Here is a 10364-nt window from a genome sequence, read left to right as displayed (position 1 = left end):
TTCTATCAGTTACTGTTCCCTGACGCCAAGCTCTCTGTACTGGGTAGAGCCTCCAGAAAGCAGGGTGGCTCTCCCGTGGTCTGGCTGAGCTGGGTGGCGCTTTGCAGAGTGCTTGCGTGCTCTGCTCTGGTCTGGTCTTGGAGGAGCGCGATGGCCTTGAAAGGATGACTAAATGACACGCCTGTTTGAGAGGGCCTGTCAAAAGGTGAGGCCTCTTCTCTCGCTCTCTTTTGTGGGTTACTCAGCCTACTTCTGCAGTTTTTATTTTATTCGGATTTATACAAGGTCTTTCTGTGTATGTGGTTGTACGCAAGTTCTGCAGCATAGGAGGAGACAGGCTTAAATTAGTCCAGGCTCATATATACAAGGTACACTCCAGGCATCCTATTTATTGTTGTAGTAATCAAATATGCTTAATTTATCTTTTAATTGGGACTAAATTGTCATTATTATTCCTGAAAACTGAAATAATACTACTACTTGATCCCCTAAAACTATTACTATGCCAGGAGAATCCTTGCGAGTAGACATTTTGACAGAGAACATACTTAGTCAATGGCAAACTGGCAGCTACACAGTCTTATGCAAAATTAAAATGCTTAATTCTTCCTTCCTTTTTAGAAAACCTTATGCACATTTGTAGTCTGTCAGTTTTCTGAGCAAGGTGTAGGTGTTCCATACTGAGGAGAAAAGTACGTGCTCATTTTAGGTCACTTTTTCCCCCTATCCACTGTTTAATATTAATGATGTAAGTTGCTGTGTCAAAATATGAAATAATTGTAACCTGTATAGGAAAGGAGTTTTATTTTAACCTTTGAAAACTGTATTTACATGTTTTAGTATATATGAATAATGCATAGTGTTAGGCGCTAAGGTTATTTTCAAAGTCAGTCATTTCAGGATCAAGCTGTAGAAAACAATAAAAGAGAAGAGTAGTTTCTTTTCTTTTGCTCTCCCCCTTTCTTGAATTCCCCAGGACTCAGGAAATAGCATTGAAGTCTTATGCCTTTGGGATTTCTCACTAAACTTCAAAGCTTAATTTAGTCTCTGCTGGAATGAAGACAGGCATAAACCAGGCGCAGTGGCATCCATTTAAATGAGTGACTGCGAAAGAAATACAATTTCTAAGAAAACAAATGTTCTGCACAGTCTTTTAACAAAAAGTACTCCATCAGAGGGCAGTGACTGAAACGCACCCGTCCCTCTGTCCTCCGTGACGGTGGTGCTCGGTGAGCTGCCTGAGCGGTGCCCCATTCCCCTGGCTGGGGGCACGGGTGGGGGTCCCAGCCCTGCACGCTCCAGAGCACTCGAGGCAGGGGCAAGCCTTTGGTCCCTTCGCAAGGATGTGGGACCGACTGTCGGTGCACTCACATGTGCACGTACTTGCATGCGTTCAACAATTTTCCAGAACATCATTTTAATAGGGAAAGTCAGCATGGAAGATTTGGTTTATTTTCCAGCATATTTGATGCTTCATGAAGGATGCAGTTTCCCTTCAGACCGCTCCTTTACAACCCTACTCGTCAAAGAAATGTTCTTGTCATTAGCAAGGTGTTTCCTTTAAATCATTTCCCTATCTGTATTTTTTACCCATTGTGACATGAATTTTCTTCCACGAAATGAGCTGTATAATTTTGCTAAGGCAGTGCTAAGTGCTTTATTTTAGAAGCATTATAGGTTAATGCAGACTTTCGACATATCTTGGGAAACCAAAGGCTGTGATCGTTTGTTCTGCCTCTGCAGTGGTTTTATGATAATTGCTTGTAATCCAGTCAGCGTGTATCTGCAGGAACTGCTCCAGCTACGCGGCATTTCTTCTGACCCACCCACCTCATTGAGGCAGAACTGACCTTGAAAGATCTCCCCACTGTGGGCCACACGAGAAAATGGTGGTTCTTTTAGGTACTTGTTAAGAGCATGCAGTTACATAGCGTCTCCTGTCCCAAACCTCAGTGCCTCCCGTTTGGCACCGCTGAAGGGCAGCAGTGATAACCGCGTGGGCAATCACTGCGCTGGGGCAGGACCTGAAGGAGCCCTAGCCGAGGCTTTGCTGAGCCTTGAACCTCAGAAAAATCCTGCCTGGTGTCTCCAGGGTGTGGGCAGGAGACAAAATGGTGGCTGTGGACCACCCTCCCCTGGGCAGGGAGGGCACGAGCAGGCTCCAAACATAGGAGAGAGACTGGCTTGATGAAATGAGAGAGCGTTAATTAGAATTGATTTCATTTAAAAATCTTTGGGCCTATCACACCATCCTAACTATTGCATAAAACATTTCATTTTAATAATGCACTTTAATCGTATGTCTTTTCATTTATGGGAGCGCCGTTTCATGTGACTAAGGGCAGCCATCCTTCTCGCTGCTCCTCTCGCAGATAGCTTGGTCAGAACTCTGCCTCCGTTAGCGGTGACCGTGCCCCATGTGCGGAAATGATACACTGTCTGATGTGTTTCCTGCATTTTCCTGGACACACACGCGAGTTGCTGTATCTGTAAGAAAAATAGTGTTGTGGTGGCACTTGGGAGGCCTTCAGGTTGAAACTGGGCTTGGGTGGTGGGCTGAACGCTGCAACAGGAGAAACTTCTGACCTGAGAACCATTAATTGAAGATGAATAGGTGCTGTAAGGAAGGAGAACAAATGCCGAGAGATAGATTTGTTATGTTTGCTGGCCTGAGTATGAAGAAGGCTAAAAAATGCCTTCCTATGAGACGTTGTGGTTCAAAGGGGAAGAGCTGATTTACAGTCCATTATAATTTGTTCATCTGGAAATTTCGTGGAGTAATTAAATGCTAATATAAAAAGGAGATTCAAAGGGATGGCGTCCTTAAAGATTACTCTCAAGTACCGGGGTCAAAAGTAAATTATAAGTAATGCAGTTGAGAAGTTGGATCTTTCTGGCTGAATAAATGTCACAACTGAGAAAAGCAGTAACTCAACTTTCTATATTTGAACATCTCATTATATTCGAGGCCATTGAAAGACACATTAGGTTCCAGAGAGGTGACACGTAAGGTCTCATGCTGATAATCCATCCTTTAATTATTTTATGGAGGTTAATGTTGCTGTAGGAGAGTGGTAGCTTGGTCTTAGCAGTGAATAATAGGTTTTAGTAGAAATGAATTTAATGGAAAATTAATAAAGCAGTGCCGAATGGCTGAATTGCACTGAAGGTTGGTGATGACGTTCATGCTTTTTTAGTGTTGGTTTATTTTGCAGTTGGTTTCCAGGGAGCAAAACTGTTCTCTCTCCTATTATGTCCTCTGTTCCTAGTAAGGTTTACCTTCTTTTTTTTTTTAATCTTTTTTCTCTCCTCTATAGAAGAGCACCAGTTCACTTGAGGAGTAAGCAGATCTCTGAGATACCGACCCAGGCTCTCTCTAGAGAGGTTGTCCCCCACCTGGATATAAAAGTTTTCCAGCACTTCAGCTTTGGCAGGGAGAGAGGCTCTTGCTGTTCCTGTCTTGAGGCCAAGGCTGGTGAAACTGGGTTTGGTTTTGCACTGTTACAGTGAGTGTCTGTAGTAAGCTTGGTTCGTAGGGACTGTGTGTGCCTGCATCGTTACTGCCTGTCATCTTTGGGGGTGCTGGCTTCAGTGACCCGGCTGCTGGTACTGGAGCACCCAGGGAATGTGTTCCCTTACATGACGGACCTTGCACGGGTTGCAAAGCGGTGTCTGCAGGTGTTTTGTCCTGTAAGTCCCAGCAGTGGCTATTCTGGAAGGAGAGGAGAAATGCAAAGCATGAGCAACTTGACCAAGAGAAAAGCTGGTTGACCTTGGTGGTGTTCCTGGAGGTTGGCATCGAGCTCTTTGGTCAACAGGAGAGCAGTCGGATCACCTGAACAGAGATGCAATTTAATGCAGAATCTTGTTTCCGACTTATTTGTTGTAGCAGTTGTTCACTTTGAAGAATCCAAGTGTTAAACTCCTCTTTTCAAATGTCACATCTCTGTTTTGTTCTGGTTGCCTGCTTGTGACTCATCACAGCCTGAACTTCCTGAAGAAAACCAAAAGCTTGAGGGAATTGCATGCTTGTTTCTATTTCTAATATGTTACTATTGCATGCAAAATAAGAATGAAAAGGTATGTGGAGTGAACATTAACGTGGCTTTTAATGGCTTGATAGCTGCTTTTTTTTTTTTGACTAAAACATCCTGGTTAATTAAAGCTCAGTGTGATAAGCGTAAAGCTTGTTGAGTGTAGGAAAACCTGCCCTGCAGGGAAATTGCTTGAGGTTTTTTAGTAGTTGTCTTCATCTGCCCCGAATGTTTCATTAAAATGGATGCAGGAGCAGAAATAATTCAGTAAAACCTAACATACACCAATAGGCTTCTACTGCGTGACAGTCCCTAATGCAACATAATTTGGCTGATTTTAGAAGATCTGTTGCTCATGTTGCTCTCTGACCTGGTCTGAAGCAGAGGAGTCCCAGTAAAATTTGGTTCAAAGCCTATACTGGATAGAAGAATCTGCTGCTTCAGAGCCTGCAGTCCTCTCAATCCCGGTGGCAGGTTTTGGGCTCTGAGCATTGCTTCACCTGCTCAGATACACAGAGAGGTTTACCTGGGCAGTCTAAAATGTTATCTTACTCTGGGGTATTCTCTAGAGATAACTCCATGGGGATTGGGAAGGATGAACAAGCTCTAAACCAAGTTCTGGGGAAAATGAGACAAATACAGCGACTTGAGTCAAGTCCTGTGGGTCTTAATCCCTGTGGTCAGAGGGAGGTGGCCTTCCAGGAGAGGAACACAGACAAAAGCTTTCCTCTCTGACCCCAACAGCACTAGCTGCACGAGGTGGTTCATTCTTCCTCCTGTGCCTCTGACCAGAGAGTGCGTGCAGCCGGTGGTGAAGTAGGTGAAACTTGCATGCTGTTTTTGTAAGAAATGTGTATTTTCCTATTCCGTGGATGGGTATGATATCTGTGCAAAGCCCTTGCTGAGCAGTGCAGCACGTCGGTGACTGCTGCACAAACCTGCTGCAGTGCTGAGGTCAGCTGTGGCAGAGAGCTCTGTCCTTCCAAGTGCCACTGAACTGCTGACTTGGGATACTGGGCTCAAGCAACATGGATTATTTGCCCTTGGAAGATGGAGCATGAGAGCAGATATGATCAATGTGAGCACATCTGGAGGCACTAAGAACAGCTACTTAGGCTAAAAGGAAAAGCTGGGGGGGGAAAAAACCCAGTGCAGTGTGAGCTACACCTGTGTTCAGGCTGTCGGTTTGGAGAGGGTTCCTAACCGTTAGATGTATGTCCATGAGACCTGTGCCAGCCTGGTGGTGCTGAGCACAACGACAAACCTCATGCAGGGTGCAAACCGGGACAGACAGAGGCCAAAGTGTGCTCCACTTCCTCTATTTTTGTAAAGCACTAATGATACACATGCAGAGGAAGTCCAGCTCCCTTTATATAAACTTTTTATTGTATTAAAACTAGTATTTTCACGGAAGTTTTTAAGAATCCTTTATTTCACACGAATGAAAGCATCTCGCAGCAGGGCAGCCCCTTCGGCTGTGGGGTTTAAGCCCGCAGGCAGGACCATGGGGCGAGCCGCACTGCAGCCCAGCGCAGGATGGACAGTCCGCAGGGAACCGCACTGAGTTAGAAATCACACCCCCATCGCTGCTGGGGGTACTCCGCAGAGCAGCAGTAAGTAGGTTAAGGTTTTTCAGGCTGGACTCTCTGTCCTCCCCCAGGGATGGGAGGGGAGGTGGGATCCTGCCTGTGCTGGCACCAGCGTGGCTGGTCTCACTGCCTTCCCCCTGCTCCCCAGCTGGTCTGGGCTCTTGTCAGCGCTGCCCAGCTATGGCTGCTTCTACACCAAGTGCTCTGAGTGTGGTGACATTTGGCCCTGGCTTCTCCCTGGACCCACTGTGACTCTCTGGGCACATGGATGCTGAGCCTCCAGCATGGGCAGCAGACCCTCCTCTCCCACCTGCCTGGGGTCTCCCCCAAGCTCTTGGGGCCAGGTCTCTATTTGGGACTGGTGGCACCCAGGGATTTCCACCTCTGGCCATACTGAATTTTTGTTGTCTCCTCGGGTCCCTTGCCACCCACCTCCCTGAGAAGCTCATGTGGCCTGGGCTGTGCCATTCCTGCGGAGAAGCCTGGGGTCAGTCTTCAAGCACCTCTGTACCCAGCACCGGCACCTTCGCCCACCGGTGCTTTTCTCCCCCTGCACCTCTGACGCTGCTGTGGCCAGAGACCTGACCAGCAAACAGGAGAAGGCAGCTACTGGGCTGTACTGAGAAGAAAGCAACCAATTTTCTTAAATGCTCAGATGAAAATTGTTGATCAGTGTTAAGACTGTCTCCTCACTCCCCCTTTATGTCCGTCTGTTTCCAGCACAGTTGCTGTGAAATCCCCAGCAGGTCTGTGATGGCAGCGGGGCCGAGAAGGCAGGATGCCCACCGCAGAAGCAGGGGTGTTCTGAGTCACTTGCGCGGGGAGGGGCACACGCAGGTAGACACTAAGAGCCTTTTGCCTTAGTTTATAACCCAGTTTCCATCCCTCATTGCTTGCCTTCTGGAGCACTTAGTGCCCTGAAGAACACCCAAGAGTGGAGAGAATTTGTGCTGCTCAGCAGACTCCACAAGCAGCTTTGCTTTAACCACTATAAAGCTCTGGTCTCTTGTTTGTGGTTTGTCTTTTTTTAAGAAAAAATTATTTTATTTTTAAACACAGCAGAGTGCTACCAGGCTATCATCTTGGCACATACTCTCTGGGCAGCCCTGAGAAGTTTCTTCCCCTCAGGGCTTCATCCACTGTCAGGATGTATCTGTTGATAAGATCTTTCATTTCCTGGGTGAATGGCTCAAAATCCTTTTGCTTAGCACCAGACCGCTTGAAATTCCCCTCCCTGTTGTTCTCCACACAGAGCAGTCGGTCCTCTGTCACTGTCATGTTCAGGAACTCCACCATTTCCTTCAGCTTGGGGATGAGGCTCTGCTTCAGGTCCTCATAGTGGATGACGAGCAGGCGCTTCCCATATTTCAGCCAGTCCAGGACGTGGGAGGCCCACCAAGAGGCATAGCTGTTCACGAAATCGGGCCACTCTAGAAGACCGGAAAACCAGGACAATGAGACGGTGTCATTAGCCATGCTGCCTGTCAGCAGTTTTCCAAACGTTATCTTGGGCAAAAAGACTGGTGTTGCAGGGGATGGTCTGAGGTCGCTATTTTAATTTTCTGAAGGTCAAGATAGTCCTAGCTAAAGCTTTTGGGCTGGACAAAGAGCATTTGTGGCTGAAATGTAACGATTTATAGTCTGCAGCACAGGAAAGCCATTCCCTCCAGACCTTTCCCCTTTTCTAAGGGCTATTTTGTCTGGTTTTGGATGAACAGGTCTTGAGTTGTGACTGATGGAAGGTGATACGTGAACTTGGGAAAGAAACATGCTGTGACAGCGGACACTTCCCCCAGCCCTGCGCTGCCTGCTTTGCCAAGCCACAGCCGTAATGCCTAAAACACGCAGCAGGAGGAATGCAAGCTACGTCTCTGCTGCACTCTGAATGCAGTGGGGACATTGCAGTCACACCACCCAGCTCGCCAGTCCAAGGCACGAGGCATGGCAGGCGTATTGTGAAATCTTTTCATGCGTTCAAGGAACACTGCATCTCCAGACTCCTTACTGCTAGTATCTTTATTTATCTGCAGTGCAGCAGCACCTGGGCAGCGCTGTAAAAGCTCCTTCAGGAAAGGTTGTGCTCCATTGACTTCTCCAAATCTTAAATTAGATTTTTCATGGCTATTACATGCTGCAGGGGCAAACTGTTTTCCCCCCGTGCAGCTCAGCAAACGGGCTGTGCACAGGGCTGGTGTACTGGGATGTGTTTTCTCTGCCAGCAGCGCGATGGCAGCAGCACTGCCCTCCTCGCCATGGTGTTGCAGGTATGGCAAGACCACAGCCGCTGCCAGAGCGCAGGTCTAAGTGCCTTTGGGGCTGACCTGTGCTGTGGTGGGACTTGAGTTGTTTGCAGCGCCCGCTTGGGTCCCAGTGTCTTTCCCCCTTCCCAGTGTGCTGTGAAGATGGGTTTCGTGCTGTGCCCAGCCCAGCGTTACCTTTGCTCTTCCAGGTGCGGTCAGCGGCGTAGCCGAGGTGTCCGGCATATTTCCTGTTGAACTCTGCCATCAGTGACTTGTACGGGTTCCTTATCAACAGGATCGCCGAGTCAAACATCTCGATCTCCGTCTTGCCGCTTTCATGTGTTTTCACACAGATGGTCCTTCTACTCCTCCAGTGGTCTTTTTCTCCCTTAAAACCTGTTTTGAAAGATAGTTTTGTTGGCTTTTTCACTTGATTATATATCTGGGTCTTTTCTCACTCTAAATCATTCCCTGCAGTGGTGTAAAACCGTTGGAAGGTACCAGTCCATTGTTCCCATGGTGGAGGCCCAGCCGCTGCGTGGTGCATGGGCTGGGAGCTGGGCTCTCCCCTTCTGGGGAGGACTTTGTCAGCACCTCGCTACAGAAGGGCTGTTTTTCACAGGGCCAATGTTAGACCTTGCTAAATATCGTGCCCCCTCAGGATACTGTCCTCCCAGAATAATTAGTAATGTTTAAAGATTTAACCCTTGTGTTTCATGTGCTACTGAAGGGTCTTACCCTCAGGATTTAGTCAACTATTTTCTCAGCTGGTCCTTTGGATCCATCTTTTAGATGGGAGCTGCCCACGTGCACAGCAGCAGCAATGCAGGTGATGTGCAGATTTTGCCAATCGAGAGCCTGGCTGTTGTCTGTGAGAGCAGCTGCCTGTCAGGCTCAGCGCGCTGCTGGAGCAGCCCCTGCTGCTCTCTGCACCACGTGAGACCGCTCGTTCCAAGCACGTGTTTAAATTTTACCAGACGCGCTGACAGCGACAGCCTTTGCTGGCTCCAAGCAGAAGGATGCCAGCACGAGTAAAGCTTTGTGCCTCAGAAGGGCTTTGCGTGGATACGGTACCTTTGTTGTAGAGGGCTCCATCGAAGTAGTAGCTTCCCGTGTAGTATCCCGTGGCGTGCTCTATCAGATGGCGAGCCCACGTGTTCCCAGCCCCAGGAAAGCTCGACAAAGCTACAAACACTTTGGATTTGGTGGTTAAGAATTTCCTGTCTGTGCAGCGGGTGTCTGCGAGTACAGAAGATATTTCATTGTTAGTCTTGTGGCTTTTAATAATGCCACTGACAGCTCTTGATTACAGGGTTTATTGCTTCTTTCTTCTCCCTCTTAAGAATATAGGATATAAATTTGAGTCCAGTTGTGAGTGTCGGCTATGTCCCAAAACTAATTCAGCCATAAGAGGCCGAAGAGATTATCCTCAAAAGAGATTCTTGCTGGTTTTGTGTTCAGCAACATTTTTTTGATAGAGCTGCAGCAAACCATTGTACTGGCTAGCGAGTTGTGATAAAAGCTCCACGACGCCTGTTTGTTATCAGCTACTTGCCTGGCAGGTTGGCTCTTTGCTGAAACCCGAACGTTGCATTGCAATGGGAAACGGCAAGTTTTGTAACACAGGAGAAACCCCTGAGAGGAGCTGGTGGTCAGTGAAACCTCTCTGCTGCCGCTCCTCCCCACAGCAGCCTCTTGAAGAAGCTGTGGCTGGAAACCGCCAGCGCTGTCCAGGGGAGCCTGATCTCTGCTACTACTGATCTACACGAATGGGGGAAGGACTAGCAATTTCCTGAAAGCAAGTGTTCCTCCTGTGTGATCTTTTCATGTGCTGGTGTCTGCAGTCTACCTCTGAACTGGGAGGTGGAGGGAAACAAAGGATGTCGGGTTGAAAAGCCCAACATGAATGCAGAAAAGCATTAAATTGTTCAGTTTTAAGCTTGTGAGAAGTTTCACTGAACTTGGTGCAAATTATTGCATGGATAGTTGCCAGTGCCGCCTAAATGGTTTGGAGCCTTGCTCTCTGCTTTATTTCCAACTTTGAAACACCTATGTAGGTGAATATTTTAGAGGAAGATGGGTAGAGCAAAACTGGAGTCTGCAGAGCTGCCTTGGGGGCTGCGTAGTATGGGGGCTGGGCGTGTATTTAATGAGCGAGAGTGGAACCAGAGTATGAGCTCCTCGTCCCCGGCTGCCTGGGGTGCTACATGGCTCAGGCTGCGCCCTTCCTGGCTCTGCCTTGTTCTTTCCATCTGTAAGATAATTATATTTTACCAGGGTTGGAGGAGGCCATGCTGCTTAATGAGAGAATGGAAAGTGCATATTTACGAGCACAACGGTAGGGTTTAGGTAAGGGCTGTTACCCAAATTCCTGCTTGTGTGGTGACACCAATCATTGTAGCTAAGCCTGCTGTAACCTTGATGGCTTTTACCCACCGCAGAAGGGGTGCGGGGGCCGTTTCCTGCCGTGGTGGGTCTGGCGCGGGCACAGCGGGGCTGGA

General features: G+C 47.9%; 1 protein-coding gene across 1 annotated transcript in view; it reads right to left on the bottom strand.

Annotated features, from left to right (window-relative positions):
• Positions 1-6494: 6494 nt before the first annotated feature.
• The window catches only part of WSCD1 (WSC domain containing 1), an 18258-nt gene continuing 14388 nt past the window's right edge, over positions 6495-10364 (bottom strand). The window contains exons 6-8 of the mRNA XM_010136330.1: positions 8938-9102; positions 8059-8259; positions 6495-7053 (exon numbers count right to left, since the gene is read on the bottom strand). Coding sequence (XP_010134632.1) covers positions 6701-7053; positions 8059-8259; positions 8938-9102 — 719 coding nt within the window. The 3' untranslated portion in view covers positions 6495-6700. The remainder of the gene's footprint in view (positions 7054-8058; positions 8260-8937; positions 9103-10364) is intronic.

This window comes from Buceros rhinoceros, unplaced genomic scaffold (assembly GCF_000710305.1).
Source record: "Buceros rhinoceros silvestris isolate BGI_N320 unplaced genomic scaffold, ASM71030v1 scaffold10525, whole genome shotgun sequence".
NCBI classification, from domain to species: domain Eukaryota; kingdom Metazoa; phylum Chordata; class Aves; order Bucerotiformes; family Bucerotidae; genus Buceros; species Buceros rhinoceros.
The sequence above is the reverse complement of the archived record's forward strand: the minus strand, read 5'-3'. Positions and strand labels throughout refer to the sequence as shown.